The sequence below is a fragment of the Rattus norvegicus genome, chromosome 20, assembly GCF_036323735.1.
Source record: "Rattus norvegicus strain BN/NHsdMcwi chromosome 20, GRCr8, whole genome shotgun sequence".
NCBI lineage: Eukaryota > Metazoa > Chordata > Mammalia > Rodentia > Muridae > Rattus > Rattus norvegicus.
Genome location: NC_086038.1, coordinates 47,462,876 through 47,483,833, shown reverse-complemented (window position 1 = coordinate 47,483,833; position 20,958 = coordinate 47,462,876). Strand labels below are relative to the sequence as shown.

Below are 20,958 nucleotides of genomic sequence, written 5' to 3'. Positions count from 1 at the left end.
TACTCTTAACTGCTCACCCTGATGCCTGTACTACTGTGTGTGATATCTATCCTTCCATTTACAAGCAGAGTTCAGTATAGCATACATGTACCATCCGTATGGACAATAACCACAGCTTTGTCTTATTAAAGTTTTAGAACAAGTATGGTTATCGCTTTCATTATACTGATGAGGAAATGGCCAGTCAGAGAGGTTATTCGACTAATCGGTGGCCACAGAGATAACGCAGCCTAAATCCAGCATCCTTGCCCTGAGTTGGAACAGCTAAGTTGTGTGTTTTCCTTAATATACAGAGTCTTGTGTTACGTGTTTAAATATCTAGGAAGGCGAGGTTTTGGTCGATGCTTTAATAACAGAACCTAATACTCATCCTTAAACCTCGTCTGATGCTTGCTGGATTCATTAGAGGAGAATTTCTAGGTGCTCTATTCTTAGTGACAGTGTGTCTGCAACTGTCACTTCCCTCTTAAAACCGAACCATGTCATTCTTTAGACTTGCTGGTTTTGATTTATGTGCTCGGCCTTTGGGGTGGTGGGAGTGAATAGGGAGATAAATGGGAATTATTGCTGGTTAGAATCAAGGACACTTCTACCTGCGCTCTTGAACTTAAGGACGTTTTGAGGTGCTATTTTAGCAGCATTTAGCTCACATTTTGCAGAGCAAATTCTCCCTTCGTCATCCTTATTAACGGAGACACCGCAGACACGAGTCTTAGCTTGGCTGAGGGTGTCTGCAGAGGATTTTTTCCCCCTTAAGTGCGTTTTAGATGCTGAGATAAAAGAATACCTCGTTCTTCGGGTTTCCTTTCAAACATTTATTGTATTTTCTTTGAATATGTTACCTGCTAAACCACTTACTCTTTGAATATGCTAAACTGCTTATGACTCTCAAGACATGAGAATCCTGAGGGAGGACATAGCTACCTAATACAGTAGTTTTAAAAAGCGTTTCGATGAGCAGACCTACGTGTAAATTCTCCGTAAACTCTCAGTATCCTTCACCAGATACCGTTCGCCATTTTTACAAAGCAGGAGCGCTATTAAAAACTGCTAATAAAAAGTAGGTGCTTGTTTTTGTGCTAATACTAATTACTGATAATACATGCTTGTGTTTGTCAGTCACTCCATGGCGAGGTACCAATCAGTGGTGACTGAGACGCCAGCACTTATACATGGAAATGAATTACTTTTTTTTTTTTTTTAAGTGAGTCAGGATGGGCAACACTAGGTCATAAAGATCTCTTCTCTTTAATGCTAATGAAACGTCTCCACTCTCTGCAGACTACCCTTCTTGGTAATCCGTAGCCTTGTCTTTTGTTCGGGGCGGTAATGAAATGCTGGGTGCCGAACACCCCAGCTCTCCAAGAATGTGGGGCCAATTGTCTTCTGTTCACTTACACTGTAAAATCACTGTTCCCCAGCAAGGCAGGACAAGTGCAGGGCCAAGATCAAAGAGGCTACACTGGCATCCAGCTGCACTGGGTGACTCCTGCTTTATTAATTAGTCATAGCTCCTCCAAGTTAATTTTCTCAGCTAGCACAGAAACGTTCCATAATGTAAAAAAACAAAACAAAAAAAAAACAAAACAAAAAAACAGCTAAGCGGCTCTCAACCACAAGCCTATCTGTTCCACCCATTTCTGGTTTAAGCATTTGTACGGTGTTACCAGCTGAGTATTCTGCTCCGAACCTCGGGGCACAAAAGCTGTTTTTCCTTTTTTTTTTTGTTCCGAAAAGCATCGTGGATGTCGTCAAAGGGCCGCCTTTGTTTTCCAATATTGGGTCACATTTCACTGATTTTCACTGTAGAGTAAATGCACGGAGAAAGCTAGACCTGGCTTCAAAATCACATTGAAAAGTTCACTTAACTGCTGAATTTCGCAGGCTCGTTCTTCTGTCCCCTCATCAGAAATGCCACTGGTGTTTAAGCGTTTGAAAAGGACTTTCTCTATGAATGTTTTTGTGAAAGCAAAATTTGTCCGTGATCCTGAGCTCCAACTGAGCCTCCCCCAGTCTCTTTTCTTCTTCATCGAGCACTCGAAGTTCCAGGAGCCTTTTGTGGAAGGGCATTTCCAGTAGTTTCTCCTAGGTAATATGTTTTTAAGTCATTGCTCGAGACAAAAAGAAACCCCTACTGTCCTGCTGTTCCTCCCAGTTTCCTTTGGTTCAGGTAGGCGGGAAAATCTTCACCACCAGGAAGATCCCAGCCATGAAGAGAGAAGCGAGTTAGACCCGAGCAGCTCAGGTTTGCCTGGCTGTGTTATAAGGGGTCAGTGGTTGGTAACCCATTATTTCCTGATCAGACAGGGAGATTCCCATGTGCTTCTGTATCCCGTAACAGAGGGGAAATTAAAAAAGGTGAGGAGTTAGTAAGCACATGGAGGGCAAAATGTAACTGAGTCTGAGATGTGCTGGTAAAAGATGTCCGAGCACTTTTCTACTGAGCATCTAAGAACCATCCGGCAGCCGCAGGGGTCAGCCTGTGTCTTCATCCAGCATTAGGCTGTGTGCGGAGTTTCCCCCTCTGATTGCTGATTTCTTTATAAACTGGAAAGGCCTCTCTTAAAAGTGGCCGTTAAGTGGACCTTCTGATTATGGATTTGAACAAGAAATAATTTTTTGAAGAGACCAGTGGCTGCGTTTCCGTTGCCTAACACAGTTTCTCCCACCCTGTCTTACGCCTCGTTCTATGTGCACGACTTGTTTCTCGTTTTGCCAGAGGCCGTTTTAAAGCACCGTACCGGGCATCCTGGTAAGGGATGGGTGTCTTTCTGGTTTTTTTTTGTTTTTTGCTTTTTTTTTTTCAGCAGGAATATTTGTGTCTGGAAGGTTAGCGGAGGCTGGCGTGCTGGAAGTGACTGAGTGGCTTTGGATTATTCATGGACAGTAATAGAAAGCACTTAAAAAGAACAATGAAATTGCTTATTTCTGTGCCGGGCCATCTGTTGAATTGTTTTGTGCAACAATTGCACAATAGTATCTATGTCATATCATTCTATTTCCAACAGCAGCTGATTATGTCTCACTGGCTACTTGTCCTTATTTCTAAAGTCCCATGGCCATTAAAAGTCACCTTTCCGGGGACCTTCGCCAGGAAGGTATCAGGAATTGCAAACAGCTCGCGTATTTTAATGTCATTATTCTTACTCCCTTGCCTTTGTGTACGTGTGTGCATATGTGTGTGCATGTGTGTGTGTGTGTGTGTGTGTGTGTGTGTGTGTGTGTGTGTTGGAGTGGGGGTGGTGGGGGTGGCCGTGTAAGGAGAGAGTTGGTCATGTTCTAATTAATTGGATTTCCCGAATGTTCAGGACACTTTTCTATGTTTTTTACGAGTGCTTGCCGGAGAAGTTAGCGTAGCCCTGTTTGATAATTTGGGCGGAATAATGACTCACAGCACAGGATGTGTGAGTTTAGAAGACTGTTTGATGGCCTTTCATGCTTTTAATTATCTACTCCTTCCTTCAAGATGATAATTAGAATTTTCCCTCTTGGAATTCACTTCTATCTTAGCAAATAAATAAATAAATAAATAAATAAATAAATAAATAAATAAATAAATCCATTAGCAAATTTGTTAGAGCAGAAGTGAAATTAAAATAAAACAAATGTGTTGCCGTCCACAGGTCACTGACATCGCTGACGCCATGATTCTGAAACAGCTTTTTGAAAATCTGTTCAAAAACGGGGTCGTCGTTGTGGCAACGTCCAACAGACCACCGGAAGGTAACGGAACATCGCACTCTCCCCATCCAATTAGATGGAGACTTAAGGAGCTCTCGAAAACTCACGTTTCTGTAGTAATTTTCTTGTGCTTGTGAGCCCAATGGCTTCACCTACCCTTGGTTTTGTAACAGGCTCAATCTGAAAAATTAGTCTGAATTCACATTTAAAAAATTTCTGTTTTTTTTTTTAAAGCAAGCTGAGCTCAGTTGATTCCCATGTTGGATACGGTTCCTCCAACACTAGACCCACGGGTACATATAAAAATGCAAGTCCTTTTAGCTGCTTTTTTATGCCATAAAAGAAAGCGCAATGAAATGAAAAACTCTTAATTAAATTTTAGAAAGAGAGGAAGCTCACTTTCATGAGTACTTTCTTTTTTTCTACTTCACTTAATTTATAATTTCTAAAAAGGCACTTGTGGCTTATTAGGAAAGTATTTAAGAATTAAAATACAAGCAGTGTTAGACAGATGTAGCACATTTCAAATCTCGTATTTTCCTTTTAGATCTCACCACGTGGTCAGTTAAAGGCGAGGAATCCAAAATAATGTTTCGCTTGCAGGGGACCATCAGATTCTTGCTCAGAGGCCCCAGGCCTGTTTCCCTCTCACGCTGTGGTACTTCTGTTTACCTTTCTCTCTCTTTTTCCACATGGCACACATGCCCCCACCATATTTGATTTATTTATTCTATTTTTGGCCCATTGTCTGCCCAGAAGGTTTCCGAGGGCACTGATCAATCAACGTCTTTCATCTCCACGTGGGTGTGAGTTCTCCGTGAGTGGGTGTGAGTGTGTTAGGCACTTTCAGAGTGCCTAACACGTGGATGGATCTCAGTAATCGGCCTCAGAGAGAATGTGGAATGCCTGCATTTCTGCAAGAATGGATTGTGAGGGGCTGAGACTGGGAGTAAGGACTGAGAAGGCTGTCGTAGCACTCAGAGGAGACCGAGCTGTGGTAAGAAACGCTCAGATGCTGTTTCTCTTATAGGCCGAGTCAACAGGGCTTACTGATGGACTGGGTCACAGGGAATAGAAAAACAGAGACCAAGCAAATGGTCTACTATTGGGCCATCCCCTCATCCTTCAAGAGTAAGGGAGAACTCTGCTAAGTAAGGTTGAAGTCTACCCTTGATGGGCAGCCTGCTGGGGCTTGGCGAGTAATGGAGACTCCTTCTCTGACCTTGTCTGGGAGTTCTAAGCCCCCACATTCACCTCTCCCTGAGGAATGTCCCATAGCCTCAATTAGTTTATAGGATTGACTTCTTTTCTCCTGACAAAACCCATTCAGCCCTCACCTGGGATTCCTGAGATGCTTCCCCATGCTAATGAGGCATGCCAGGCACCCATAACCCCCAGCCAAGGACCCTTGCCCATCTTGGATATCCCTGCCCTTTATAAGCCTTGAATCACCCTAAGTAAAGTTGATCCACCTTTGACTAGCAGTCCGGTGTGGTCATTCACCCTACCGACTCACAGGGCTTCCGAACCCCGCTCTCCCACACTCAATGTTTCTGTTCCCTTTGCCCATGTGGACCGAAGGGTTGACATCCATGAGGGCAGCGAGAGCCACACAGGAGCTTCTTTTTTTTTTTTTTTTTTTTTTTGGTTCTTTTTTGGTTCTTTTTTTCGGAGCTGGGGACCAAACCCAGGGCCTTGCGCTTAGGAGCTTCTTTTAAAAACATAAAATTACTGTTAGGCATGGCAAGGAGGCAGAGGCAGGTGGATGTCTAAAAGTTCAAACTGACTTCCAGGCTAGCCACGGCAACCCTGTCTGAGAAAAGAAAAGAGAAGAAAAGAAAAGAAAAGAAAAGGAGAGGAAAGGAAAGGAAAGGAAAGGAAAGGAAAGAAGGGGGGAGGGGGCATTGAATGCTGTGGTAGTCTGAGTGATAATGCCCCCCATGCTATTCCTGTAAGGAGCAAGGTGCTAGGATAATCTAGGAAGTTCTAGCAAGATTGCTGAAGGAAAGTGGCTCTCGGTGGTGTGGCAAAGCAAGACAGGCAGTCGCAAGGAGAGGCTGAGCGACACTTGGCAGCACAGATTGGGTAGGCACAGACAAGGCTCCTGGTCTGTCAGATCGTGTGCTAAAAGTGAGCTAGAACTACCCTTTGGAGAAGCCCCAAAGTGAGTTCAGATACAGACTTGCAGCAGTTGACTCTGGTCAACTGACAATACTTTCCCCACAAGCTCTGGGGTCTCTCCCATTGGCAGACACAAGTCATCTTAATAGGCTGTCTGTCTGTCTATCTACTCTGTCTGTCTGTCTGTCTCTCTAATCTACCCACCCATCTATCTACCCATCTATCTATCTATCTATCTATCTATCTATCTATCTATCTATCTATCTAATCTACCCACCCATCCATCCATCTATCTATGTATCTATGTATCTATCTATCTGTCTCTCTATCTATCCATCTATCTATCTAGAGCTAGGGTGTTGCTGCGTTATAGTTTTGGCTAGCCTGAAACTTACTACCTAGCTCAAGCTAGCTTTTATTTATTTTTATTTATTTATTTTTGTTTTTCATGACCGGGCTTCTGGCTCTCTGGAACCCTCTCTGTAGATCAGGCTGGCCTCTGCCTCCCACTGCTGGGATTAAAGGTGTGCACCACCACCGTCACCTGGCTCTGGCTGGCTTTCAACTACTGTGGTCTGCTCGTCTCTTCTTTCTGAATGCTGGGATCAGATAGCTTAATGCTTTGATGCCAAGGCATGGTGGCATTACACCTGTAATCCTGTCACCCAGGAGGTACCGTGGTGTAAGTCCTAGGCCAGCCTGAGCTATGGTGGAAGTCCTAGACCAGCCTGACTGGTACCAGGATCCCCTATCTCAACAAAACAACAACAAAACACCCCCAACCCCCCCCAAATCAGAAAACTGTAACTCGAATAACACGACACAGTATGAATGTGGATATTCATGTGTGAGTCCATTCCTGTGTGTGCATAATTTTACCATGAAGAAAAAAACCAGAATATCAGTATCAGGAAGAGGCATAATGAGAGAATGAAGGATGAATGCATGCTTACCTGGGTCGGGGAGGGAGATTTTTGAGTGCACAGGAACAAAGGGAGAATATTTCTTGATGTATTGGAATTGCATCTTGATTATGGTGGTGGTGATATGTGTTAAAAGTCACACAACTATATGCCACGAGAGTTAATTTTATTCTATATAAATTAAGGAAGACTGCGCTGGTTGCTTAATGGCGCTGAATGATCGAGGTCTAACTGCCCGGGTTAAAGGTGGTTCTCTTTTCCAACCATGAGAACACACGCAGGTTTCCTGCAGGTGATAGCTTTGATCCACGGCCCCAGATAGTGCTGTTAGTGAAAAGATAGAAGTCACCAATAGAAAGAGTAGCACCTGCCTCTAGTCTAGCACCAGGGTGGCAGGGACAAGGGGATTGGAGTCTGAGGTTAACCTAGTCTACACAGCAAGTTCCAGGCCAGCCAGGGTTAAATGGGAGACCTTTTCCTCTTCTATCCCCAGACAGCAGATTCTCAGATGGCCGTACCAGCTGGGGAAAGAAAGTTCTTGGCACAGAGTTGGGCCATGCTAAGTGGCCAGAAAGAGAGTAGTGTATCAGAGAGTTCAGAAGACAGCCAGTGTGACCAGGAAGTGGGGCGTGCGGGAAGCAGGAGCTAGATTCTATAAAGCAACAGTAAGGATTTTTGAATCCTATTGTAAGAGACAACGTAAGCCACTGAAGCTCGCCTCGAACAGGGCCGACAGGATTCCAGTCAGGAAGACCGCATCGGCTATGATCTGAAGATGGGCTTCTGGGTAGAGTGTAGTAATGTGATGGACCCAGGGAGACCTGCTAGGAAAGTACTGTGGATTACTGGACAAGAAATGGCTGTGTCTTGGTCCCAGACAGCAGTTCTCCAGTGGGAACTCTTTGGCTTGAGAGACATTTAGCAATGTCTGGCTGTTGTACCCAAGTGGACGGGTGTACTGGCAGGCATCGGGTTTGAGGCTGGGACTGCTGCCAGAGACATTGTTAGTGCAGAGAGCTATTCTTCATGCAAAGAACCACGTGGACAAGCATGTCAGGAGTGTGCAGAATAAGAAAGCTGGGAGAGGGTGATGATGGCTGCGGATCTGCAGGGGACAACCAGGAAAGAGACCGGGGATTTAAAATTTCACGCATATAATTCTCATGGTTTATGTTCTGAAATAGAAGTTTTTCTGTTCTCACACTACTCCTAAGTTTTTCTAGTCTCATGATATTCCAGTAGGGAAAAAAGTAGAATTAATTGGATGGTGACCCAGCAAGTGAGCAGGTCAGGAGATCAAATTAGTTAAAAATTCAAAATTAACTTAATGATTAAACTCGAGAACTCTGTTTAAAAGCAGGAGTACGGTGTTAGAGGGAAATAGACTGGGTGAGTTGAGTGACTGCTCTTCCCTCGCAGTATAATTTGGGCCACCAAAAAGAAGGCGGCCCCAGGATCGAGCCTAGAGCTGCACAGAAGATGTTAGAATTTTTGCTTTTTTCCCTTTTAAAAATTAAAAAATATTATTATCATCTTATACATATGGGTATTTTGCCTGCATGTATGTCTGTGTACCACATGCATGTCTTGTGCCATTGGAGGCTGGAAGAGGGCAGTGGATCCCCGGGAACTGGAGTTACAGACGGTTGTGAGCCACCGTGTGTGTAGAGAACCGAAGTCATGTCCTCTGCAAGGGCAGCCTCTTAACTGCCAAGCCACCTCTCCCACCCCCAACTATTTTAACATTAGAAAAGTTAAAACTTTATGTATGTGTTTGTGTGAGCACCCGTGCACCCGAGTGCATGCCATGCACACGTACACGTGGAGCATGTCTGTGAACAACTAGTAGGGCCTGGCTCTCTCCTACCACATGGGACCCAGGAACTGAACTCAGGTGATCAGGCTTACCCACTGAGCCATCTTGTTGGCTCACGTTTCTGTTTTCTCTTTGCTGTTTATTATAGTGATAAATGCAGAGGGCAGCATTTGAATGTCCCGAGTAGAATGATTTGAAGAACTCATTTTCTTAGACCACCAGGCAACAATGTTTTTATGATTTTTATTCAGACCAGGATAGTCATTGTAGACAAAGGACTAGATGGCACTGCAGATTGGCTACCGGTGTGTGCACACTCGAATTTATGTGCACACTCGCATTGGTGTGCACACTCGAATTTATGTGCACACTCGCATTGGTGTGCATACTCACATTTATGTGCACACTCGCATTGGTGTGCACACTCACATTTATGTGCACACTCGCATTGGTGTGCACACTCACATTGATGTGCACACTCGCATTGGTGTGCACACTCACATTGATGTGCACACTCGCATTGGTGTGCACACTCACATTGATGTGCACACTCGCATTGGTGTGCACACTCACATTGATGTGCACACATATTTATGTGCACAGTCGCATTTGTGTGCACACTAGCTGGGTGTGATGGTGCATGCTTTAATCCCAGGATTTGGGAGGCAGAGGTAGCTAGATTCCCCTGTGAGTTCGAGGCCAGCCTGGTCTACCCAGCAAGTTCCAAGCTCTTCAGAACTAAGCAGGGAGACTGTGTCTCAGCAAAACAAAAGAGCAGCAGCCACAGTCACTTCGTGGTCAGTACTGCAAAGTCTGAAAGCACTGTGGAACAATGTAACTGTCCCTTCCATAAAATGTAACTAGAATCGCCTTTTAATATGATATCAGACCTATGTGTTTTATTTCAAAACTGTATTTATTTCAGAGTTACATTTATCAGTGAAATTATGTAACATTTCTGATGTGGCGATGAATGTGTCAGAGTCTACAACTATAGATTTTTTAAAAGTTAATTCTTTTGGTATTCTTTTTTTTTTTTTTTTTTTTTTTTTTCCGGAGATGGGGACTGAACCCAGGGCCTTGTGCTTGCTAGGCAAGCACTCTACCACTGAGCTAAATCCCCAACCCTTAAAAGTTAATTCTTTGAGAATTTCGTACAGTGTATTTTGGTCATATTTACCCCATATTCTTCTCCCTGACTCTGCCTAGATCTACCTTCTCCTGGATCCTGACCCTCAACTTTGTGTCCCATTTTAAATAACAGATTGACTCCAGTTTGTGCAGCCAAGTATGTCTGGGCGTAGGACCTTTCACTGGAATGAGGCTGACTAACCAGGGTCACACCCTTAAAGAAAACAGTCTCAGCTTTAGAACCCAGGCCTTGTGCCCTGCTTCTCAGTTAGGTAGAGCGGCTTGTGAACCCCTGTGGACTCCTTGAGAGAATGCTGGACAGCTTGATCTTGCCATGGGCCTTGTGCCGGCATCCATAGCCACTGTGAATCTGTAAGAGCAGCGCTCCTGTCGGGCCCAGAAGACGAGCTTCGCCCAGATGAGCCCAGATCTATGAGGAAGAACTGTACGAAAGATTAGGTAATTCAGTGACAGGACATACCATCGGCGGCTTTTCTCTAGGAAACCCCCCGCTGCCAAGCTAAGCAAGCTCCCAGCCTGTATTTCCTTGGCCCCAACCTTGCAGACACTTTTTTTTTTTTCTGGAAAAACTGAAAACTGTTCAAACCTGGTTGTTCTGCTGTTTGGTCACAGTTCTTACTATAAACTCAGTTAGCTCTGCTAGAGGCTGCAGAGACGGCTCAATGTTTGACAGACTGTACTGCTCTTACAGAGGACCAGTCCTCCTGTCAGCAGCCCACAGATACCTGCTGCTCCAGCTCCAGGGACATCCCATGCCTCTGGGCTCTGAAGGCACCCGCACTCAAATATCTGTACTCACACAGAGACGTGTGTGTGTGTGTGTGTGTGTGTGTGTGTGTGTGTGTGTGTGTGTGTGTGGTGTGTGTGTGTGTGTGTGTGTAATTGATGATGACGATGATGATGGTGGTGGTGGTGGTGGTGGTGGTGGTGATGATGATGATGATGATAAATCACTTTGGGTCCTTTTCCTAGATGTTCTAGGTTTCTCTGTGTAGTCTACCTATCCTGGAACTCACTCTGTAGACCAGGCTGGCCTCAAACTCAAAGACCCACCTGCCTCTGTCTCCCCAGTGCTAGGACTAAGGTTGGGGGCCAAGGAACTATGGCTGCCGAAGAGATTAAAGCCACCATGTACTTTGCCTCAGGAAAATAGAAAAGGTACCTGAAGCTACATTTCTTCTCAATTTCCCCCTCTCCCTCTCTGTCTCTCATCAGAGTCTCACTCCAGCAGACTCTCCTTCCTTCTGCCATGAGCTCCCACATGCTGGGATTCCCACACACCCTGCCTGACTGCGTAACTACAATTTACAATCGAAAGGAAAACTCAATCTGCTATACTCTTTACAGATTTAGCAAAATATTGTTTGCGCTTTAGTTTTTATTAGTGAAGGAAACCAAATGCTAGGCCATAGATGTCGGGAAAAAGGATTCCAGTTTACCGTATTGACCTGACATTTGTACAGAAATTTACAGCCAGCGCAGATGAGGCTCACTGTATTAAATAGGTAAGGTCTTACCTACGTGGATTACAGAAACTAACAAAATGTTTTCTAAATAATGAAAGACAAAAGCTAAATTGCCATTACTGCTTAAATGGTCTAAATGCGCCCTTTAAAAAAATCTATAATAAAATAATAATATCTCAGAAGGATAAATCAAATCGACCCTATAGAGCCATGGAAATATTTTATTCCTATTTTATAGGAAAATGCATTTGAAGTACCTTTCTTAAATGCATTCCATAGTCTAAACCAGTTTGTGCATGTATAAATAGGCACTATGCATCCCCTTGCGTCTGAAACTTGAAGTTTAAGGTCAGGATCTGCTGTCCCAGGCACCTCTACTGCACGGATGGACACGCTCATATTACATTAAGGCCCTCTTCGCATATATTCTGCTCTGAGAGACTTCCGCCTCTCAGAGTTCCCGCCGTTCTTCCTTCTGGAGAGGCCGGAGGCCCTCATCCTAGTCTCTGCAGTCGAGTGTCCCACAATCCCACTCCACTGGGACTCAGAACCCACAGTATTCAGTTAGCTCCGTTTGGAATCATTGGGAAAAAACGCTCACGGGCAAGAATGGGCGAATTTTAACCGATATTTAGTAAATAACAACTTCTGTTGACATAAATATAACGGAAATCTTTGCCTCTAAGTGTAAGGGTCTAAGATTTGCTGAAGAATGATACCCCGGACTCAAATAGCATGCAAACTCAAGGAGTGTTTTACTCTGCAGAAGTCCAGCAGGCTGGGGTCTACCATCTACAGAGATGGGGGCCCCCAAGTGAGCTCGCCACAGGCCCGATTTAAAGCACATTAGGGGAATTCCTGGGAGGCGTAGGTGACCTCCATCTTACTCTTGAATCTGTCTCTAGGGACATTCCAGAACCATTGCTGGGGGCCTGGGGGACTGGAAACTGTTGCTAGGGAAGTCTGGAAACTGTCGTTGAGCCAGTTCAAAGCCTGTCATGGAGTCAGCCTAGCCTTCTTATAAGAAGGTTAAAACTAAACGTGAAAAACTTTGTAGCTAAGTAACATTCCAGGAGATGGGTCTACTGTATCACAGTTAGCATTAGAATTAGGATTAGCAATTAGTATTAGAATTGCAGAGAAAATCTTCAATTTGATGACTACAGCCCTTCTTCCATTATGAGCTCCATAAAAGCCTGGAGATTTTCAAGTCAACCGATTTCTGCTTAGGATTCTGCTTAGAACACGCGTCCCAGAGCAGAGCGTTTTGAATCTCATGTTTCCTTAAAGGTGCAGGGTTACACACTTAGCCCTTTGAGACATTAACTCTGTAAGACTTAAAAGCTAAGGCTATTTCTCTTTAACTGATGAACGGAAATCTTTCCATCCAGAACAAGTGACCCCCTCCCCCACCACTGCTTTCATTGGTCTCAGCATTCCAGTGCACATGTGTCAGCTGCACAAGGGAGCCCCTATACGTGTGTCAGCTGCACAAGGGAACCCCTATACGTCTGTCAGCTGCACAAGGGAACCCCTATACGTGTGTCAACTGCACAAGGGAGCCCCTATACGTGTGTCAGCTGCACAAGGGAGCCGGAGCCCTGTATCATTTTTTTAAAAAAAGATAAGACAGATGTGGTGGTGCACGCTTTCATCCCAGGACCACTCAGGCAGAGGCAGACAGATCTCCATGAGTTTAGGCCAGCTTGGTTTGCATGGTGAATTCCTGGTCAGTCAGCCAGGGCCGCATAGATAGACCCATTTCAAAACAAAAGCAAAACCAAAAATACCTTAAAATAGCACCTTGGCTTTCTTCTAGTCTGTTGTGCTCACAGATATTTACTAATGCTGGATGTGATTTTAGAATGGATTTTAATATATAATAGAAACGAGTTGACCTGCTAATTAAGGTTGTAGTGTACCATTGTCAGGTAGGGCAGGGCTCCCCCTTCTCTGACCTTGTCTTAGAAGTTACAAAATCCCTACACGCCTCTACCTGCAGAATGATTGCCTAAACTAAGATTGCAGGTTCGACTTCCTTTCTCCTGATAAGAACCCGTTCTGCTGGCACCTGAGATTCCTGAAGCGCTTCCCCACGCTATGGAGGCCTTCAACCAGTGACCGTCACCCATCCTGGATGTTCCTACCCCCAGTCCTGGTGTGAGGTCATCACCTCACACACTCACAGGATTTCCTGCGACCCCTAGTCATCTCTGCTCCCTTTGTCCTTGTGGGCTGATATTGACTGATGATCCCCAGCGGGAAGGGAGGGCCACAGAAATTGTTTTACCTACATGGGGTAGGGGTCATGTAAATATAGTACTCACACGTTCTAAGACATTTGAAGTCAAATTCATCTTTGAAACTATCACCACAACCATGTAGCAGATATTTCTGTTTTTCCCCACACTTTGCTGTGTCCTTTTGTTGTAACTCACTAGCGGCCCTGTCCTCCTTCCCCAGGCAAGAGCAAAGTTGCTTTGTCACTGCAGACCGGCTTGCCCTTACTGTAGTTTTATATCCAGAGAGCTGCCCAGTATACATTGTTTTGGTTCCTTTTGAGATTTGCCTGTCATACACGTAGTTTATCTTTTTCATTGCAGAATAGTATTTTATTGTGCGTACACACATGACTTGTTTTCTGTTCACCCACACTTCACGTTTGGATTGCTTTCAGGTTGGGGGGTTACAAGTAAAGCTTAAGGAGTTGTTTGTTTTGCTTCATTTATGAATAAAGCTGCTAGAATATGGACTGAGTTTTTTTTTCAGTTACTACTGTATTTATTGTGTTCAAATCACCATGTTACAAAAATAGCAAGCTGCCATAATAAAAAATAAGGCTCCTCTATCCAGCACCAGATAGCATCATTTTACTTTCAAGCCTAGAAATTGCACACTTGTATATAAACCAACCGAAGATGAGGATTGATAGTTCATCTTGGTGGATTTTTCCTTTGATGAATATGAAGTGTCCTTCCTTATCTTTTTTGATGACTTTTAATTGAAAATTGATTTTATTTGATATTAGAATGGCTACTCCAGCTTGCTTCTTCTGACCCTTTGCTTGGAAAGTTGTTTTCCAGCCTTTCACTCTGAGGTAGTGTCTGTCTTTGTCTCTGAGGTGTGTTTCCTGTAGGCAGCAGAATGCAGGGTCCTCATTGCGTATCCAGTTTGTTAATCTATGTCTTTTTATTGGGGAGTTGAGGCCATTGATGTTGAGAGATATTAAGGAATAGTGATTATTGCTTCCTGTTATATTCATATTTGGATGTGAGGTTATGTTTGTGTGCTTTTCTTCTCTTTGTTTTGTTGCCAAGACGATTAGTTTCTTGCTTCTTCTAGGGTATAGCTTGCCTCCTTATGTTGGGCTTTACCCTTTATTATCCTTTGTAGTGCTGGATTTGTAGAAAGATATTGTGTAAATTTGGTTTTGTCATGGAATATCTTGGTTTCTCCATCTATGTTAATTGAGAGTTTTGCAGGATACAGTAACCTGGGCTGGCATTTGTGTTCTCTTAGGGTCTGTATGACATCTGTCCAGGATCTTCTGGCCTTCATAGTTTCTGGCGAAAAGTCTGGTGTGATTCTGATAGGTCTGCCTTTATATGTTACTTGACCTTTTTCCCTTACTGCTTTTAATATTCTTTCTTTATTTTGTGCGTTTGGTGTTTTGACAATTATGTGACGGGAGGTGTTTCTTTTCTGGTCCAATCTATTTGGAGTTCTGTAGGCTTCTTGTATGCCTATGGGTATCTCTTTTTTTAGGTTAGGGAAGTTTTCTTCTATGATTTTGTTGAAGATATTTATTGGTCCTTTGAGCTGGGAGTCTTCACTCTCTTCTATACCTATTATCCTTAGGTTTGATCTTCTCATTGAGTCCTGGATTTCCTGTATGTTTTGGACCAGTAGCTTTTTCTGCTTTACATTATCTTTGACAGTTGAGTCAATGATTTCTATGTAATCTTCTGCTCCCGAGATTCTCTCCTCCATCTCTTGTATTCTGTTGGTGAAGCTTGTATCTACAGCTCCTTGTCTTTTCTTTTGATTTTCTATGTCCAGGGTTGTTTCCATGTGTTCTTTCTTGATTGCTTCTATTTCCTTTTTTTTTTTTTTTTGGTTCTTTTTTTCGGAGCTGGGGACCGAACCCAGGGCCTTGCGCTTCCTAGGTAAGCGCTCTACCACTGAGCTAAATCCCCAGCCCCTTCTATTTCCATTTTTAATTCCTTCAACTGTTTGATTGTGTTTTCCTGGAATTCTTTCAGGGATTTTTGTGATTCTTTCAGGGATTTTTGCGATTCCTCTCTGTAGGCTTCTACTTGTTTATTAATGTTTTCCTGTGTTTCCCTAAGGGTGTCTCAGGCAGGGGTCCTGCCACTCCTGGGCCCTCCCCTACGGGAACCCAGAGGCCTTATACAGTTTCCTCTTGGGCCAGGGATGTGGGCAGGGGTGGGCAGTGTTGGTGGTCTCCTCCGCTCTGCAGCCTCAGGAGTGCCCACCTGACCAGGCAGTGAGGTCTCTCTCCCACGGGGTTTGGGAGCAGAGAGCTGCTGCGGGCCAGGATCCTCGGAGTTTTAAGAATTTTTATTTTTACATTTTGTACTTCCTGTCAATCTATCTGCTTTATTTTTTTGCGAGTGGAGGTCTGGGGATTGAACTCAGGGCCTCGTGCACGCTGTGAAAACACTTTAACACCGAGACGGCCCCCAGCCCCCACTCTTTTTACGCACCTTCTCCAGCAGCTTTTGCAGTTGGTGAAAACTGGAGATATTTAATTTGAAACACATTTCCTACATTTTATCCATGTTACTCAACAGAGGTGTAGGTTATAGTAAAGAAAAGATCTCGTGTTGAATTTTGATATCCTCACAGCCTGGTCAGCATCATCTTTCCTTTTGTGATCTTCCTAATCAACATGTTAGGTGACGTGAAACAGAACGTCTCCTTAGTCACCACGGAGCGCAGGCAAACCCTCCCTTTACCATCATGCTGCCCTGGTTAGTATTTCTAAGGAGAGTACATGTTTTCCAAGGACCATTTCATTTTCCTAAAAAGATGGCAGTGGAAATCTATCACAATTATCAATTTTTCTTTAAACAGGGAAATATAGAAAAGATCCTATAATGCTATACTTTGAAAAGTCTGACTTACAGTGTAATTTATTTTGTGATTTATTTTATTTTGTTTTAGCTTAATAGAATGCCTGTCAAAGACAGTTGTTGATGCAATAAGATTTCAAACTCTTAAAACCTTTTTCTAAGACGTCTCCCTTAAAAAACATTTTGAGGTTTCAATATTGTTCTGACTTATATGTATATATGTGTCTCTTCATGTGTGTATAAGCATGTGCATGAAGGTGCCTGTAGGTGCCAGCAGAAGGCATCAGATCCTGAGACCGGAGGTTACAAACCCTCGTGAGCTGCCTGACATTGTCGCTGGGAACAGAACTTGGTCCTCTGTAAAAGCAGCAAGCGTTCTTAAGACCTGAGCCGTCCTTCTAGCTCCCTCTTTCTTTTTTAAAGACTTATTTTATTGTTTATTTACATATATGGGTGTGGGTATGTACTGCAGTTACACACGTGTGACTCCTGAGTACCGCAGTTACATATGTGTGTCATGTTGTTTGCAAAAATCTTCTTCCACTAAAAGAGAAGTATAAAATCCTTAAAGTATGCTGCCATTTTCTTTTTGTTTGCGTTTGGAAATAAGTGTATTTATGCATCTTTATTTTGTATAAGCGCACATTCATGGTGACACATACATATGTTGCAAAGTATCTAAGTGGGAAACTATTGCCTATGATATAATTACCTGATGTCTTAGGTTATTAAGAAGAGCATTTGGACTTTTTGACAATTCATTAACACTGGCCTTTCTTTACCTTTTGATCAAATATGTCACCTTGGCACAAACTCAGGAGTAGTTTTTGCCTAATGATGTATTTTTTAAATGATTAATTTTACATGACTTTTAGTTAATCACTTATAAGACAAGAAAGATGATGAAGCCTTTCCTGACAGAGTCCTCTATGTTCAAGGGCCAAGTGCTTTTAGATGTGTCTTATCATCTTCTCCTCTCTCTCTCTCCCTTCCCTCTCCCTCCCCCTCTCCTTCTCCCTTCCCTCCCCCTCTCCTTCTCCCTTCCCTCCCCCTCTTCCCTTCCCCCTCCCCCTCCCTCTCTTCTCTCCTTCTCCCCTTCTATTTTTGTTTCTGGTCTTTTTGTTTGTTTGTTTTTTGTTTTTGTTTTTTTTTTCGGAGCTGGGGACCGAACCCAGGGCCTTGCACTTGTTAGGCAAGCGCTCTACCACTGAGCTAAATCCCCAACCCCGTTTCTGGTCTTTTGGGACAGGTTTTTCTCTGTGTAAACCACATTAACTTGAACTCAGTGGTCTGCCTGTCTCTCTGTCTTTGCCACTCTGCCTCTCTACACCATCTTCCTACGCTGGGCAGTTGACTTGGGATCCTGAAGGCATGTCTTTATGTTCTCCACGACATCTTCCTCCTGATGGCCATTTTCCCATAGCTGCTAATTTTTTCTTCTTTAAGAATGTAGTGAGTCTTGGTACTGTATGAATAGAAATGATTTTGGTGATTTTTTTTCTTGCCCTCTCTTACTCAGTAGAGAGCTCCATTAGCCAGGCTCAAGATAGAGTATCATTGTGACTGACACTAAGTAAAAAGCTTGCGCATTTGTGTGTTTCAGATCTCTATAAAAACGGACTCCAGAGGGCTAACTTTGTGCCATTTATAGCTGTCCTGAAGGTAAGGAGGTTCATTTGTTCATCCACTGACGGACACAGGGGGGACCTCTGACTGATTTGTAGAAGACTTTGGTCTTACAGCAAACAGAATTCATCCTTCTATTTTAATCAGAGACAAGAGCATATATCTTTTTAAATAGTATGTACAAAGGAAAAATTATAAAATATGGTCCAGATTGTCCCCTAGCTGAAACATTTGATAGTTTACATTCTATAAGTCTTAACTTAAGGTTTGCTTATAAATATTATAGCAGAACGTTTAAACTTATACATTTATTTCTGAAAAAAAAAGTGTTTGGTGTTCCTTGTTTCCTTCAGGCTAATGGCCATTATTAACATGTTTTCCTAGCTATTAAAGTTGCTATTCTAGAACACCATTATTTCAAAAATATTCTAATATATTTAAATGTGATTGCCATCAAGTTATCATGAAATTATGTCAAGTTGAGGCACATAAATAGTTTAAATATTTGTGTGTATCATTGCTGCATAGGGTTTAAAATAGTCTTCATTACAATATCATTAAGGATAAAATGGCCTCCTCTTTCTACTGTTAATTTTAAGTAATTTTTGCATGATTGTTCACTGATTCTATAGCCTACCAATATTTCTTGAAAGCCTACTCTGTGCAAGCTGCCATGCTACTCACAGTAGGCATTGTGAAATGGGCGGTTTTTATCTTCAGGTCTTTATAATCTTGTTGAGAATGTGGAATGTACACAGATACTTACAACAGAAAGCAAAGTATACAGTTCCCAGATGACGCACAATTATGTGCCAAATGTAATTTATCTAATTTTAGGCCCGCAAACGTTCTCGATGCATAGCAACACATTCAAAAAAGAATAAAGTTTTACTTAGCAGAAACTGAGCTCCAAATTTCTGTGCTAAGAAGGGAGAGTTGAAACAGCTTCAGATGCTCCAAACACACAGTCAGGCAAGTTCTTTGACACAACACTGCGTTACTGCTGGTGCCTGAAACTAACTCAGAAGAATCCAAACATCTGTTTCCCTGACCAATTTTAGGTTCCCGGGGAACTTAATTTCTCTGAGATATTTATAGAAGTGAGGAAAGTGCGTTCGGAGGGTCCGTACTGTCAGAAATGTCTCCCTTTCATGCCCGTGCTTCACTCGTGGGGACAGGCGGATTTACAGTGTTTCCGCTATACTGTGAAGTAATATGCTCCACAAAGAGACCACGACACACACAAGAAATGAAGAAGAATCAATGCCCAAAATCGAATCTTCACATGGCACTAATACACGACGAGCTGTAGAAGAAGGCGGCTCACAGAACTTTGCCGCTATAGCTTCTGGGGGACCTTAAGCCTTCTATCTGTCTTTGGCCAGTAATTTACCATAATTCAATATACAGTACCAATGATAGACAACTACATCAGCCCAACCAAATTTCCTTTTCTTTCCTTCTCTGCCCTCCTTCTCTGCTCATGATTTCTCTGAAGAGAGAAGAGCAGAATAATCTATAATTCATCCAGACATGAATAATCCATAATTTCAGATTGACCATGAACCGACACATCCAAGCATCAATGTAAAGGTTGTGCTAGAAAACATCTAAAACGTCCAGTTCATTGCAAAGATTTCTTATGTATAACAGAACATGGTTCAATGACAAGAAGCTAGAGCTGGCTCGGGGGGGGGGGGGCGCTTGTCTGTCTCTGTGCTGTTTAGTGTTCAGTGATGGGCTGGGGGGCGTGCCTGTGGGCCACTGTCTTAATAGCTAATTGGTGTAAGAGGCCTAGCCCACTGTGGGCGGCGCCATTGCTAGGCAGGTGGAGCCTAGGCTGTGTGAAAAAGCCAGGCTGGAAAGCAAGCCAGTAAGCAGCACACATTGGTCTCTGCTTCAGTTCCTGTCTCCAACTTGTGCCTTGAGCACCTTGGCTTTCCTCTATGATGGCGAAATGAACCCCTCCTCTCCCTAAGATGACTCTGAACAGTGTTTTATGAAAGCAACAGGAAGCAAAGTCAGGCAGTTTGTCTATAGGAAGACTCCGTTGTAAGTAAAGATGGCTTCATGTTTAATTGAATGACATCTTGCCTACTTAGATGATAGCATGATTTTCATCTTGGCCCAGCAGAGAGAAATGTACAGCAGAAACCAACGTAAAGCACGTAGCAGTGCTGATGACATGGCTAACGGGATAGAGGTACTGGTGGGAGGAGAGAAGTGTCACTCCGACCTCCACTCACTGGGATATGTGTGTGTGCACGTGCACACACACACACAACACACACACATACACACATACACCACACATACACACACATACACACACACAACACACACACACATACACACATACACACACATACATACACACATACACACATACACCACACATACACACACATACACACATACACACACACATACACACACATACACATACACACATACACACATACACACACGTAAACATGCTCTCTCTAAATAAAGATATAAAAATAACAGTATCAGTTCAGTAAAGAGAAAATTATAATTTATCAACAGAAAAGATATTATTAATACATTTTCTTTATGTCTCTCCCTAGTCAACAGAATTTATAATTTACCACAGAAGCACTTATCTAAGTTCTTAATAAATGATAACAGTTTTCATTAGATAATAGGAATGTTGGGGAATTGTGTGATTAAAATCTATAGGTTTAATCAATAAATATGGTATAAATGTATATAAATAAAATATAGACTATATATTGGAATAGTATGTATATATATTGGAATTGTTTACATGTATGTTAGATTAGTATAACTATATTGGAACAGTACACATATATTAGATTAATATTCTGCCATAAAAAAGGGTTGAAATTCTGACATGTAGTTATAACATGAATGAATCTTGGAAACACTATGTGAAATCAAACAACCCAGGACCAAAAAGGATACATTTTTCTTGAAAGGACAAATATTGTGTGATTTGTTTATGTGAGTTACCTGGAGAGACAGGCTAAAGAGAACAAAAATAGACTGGAGGGCACCAGGTGTTGGGCAGAAGGAAGAATGGATAGTTCTTTACT

General features: G+C 42.9%; 1 protein-coding gene across 13 annotated transcripts in view; it reads left to right on the top strand.

Moving 5' to 3' along the window:
- Positions 1–20,958, top strand: part of Afg1l (AFG1 like ATPase) — a 169,726-nt gene that overhangs the window by 66,474 nt on the left and 82,294 nt on the right. For all 13 annotated transcript variants that reach the window (XR_005497332.2, XR_010060756.1, XR_005497334.2 and 10 more), the window contains 2 exon segments: positions 3,624–3,723; positions 17,859–17,917. Coding sequence is in view for 10 of the 13 variants with exons in the window: in NM_001037656.1 (NP_001032745.1) it covers positions 3,624–3,723; positions 17,859–17,917 (159 nt within the window). In the remaining 3 variants the exon portion in view is untranslated.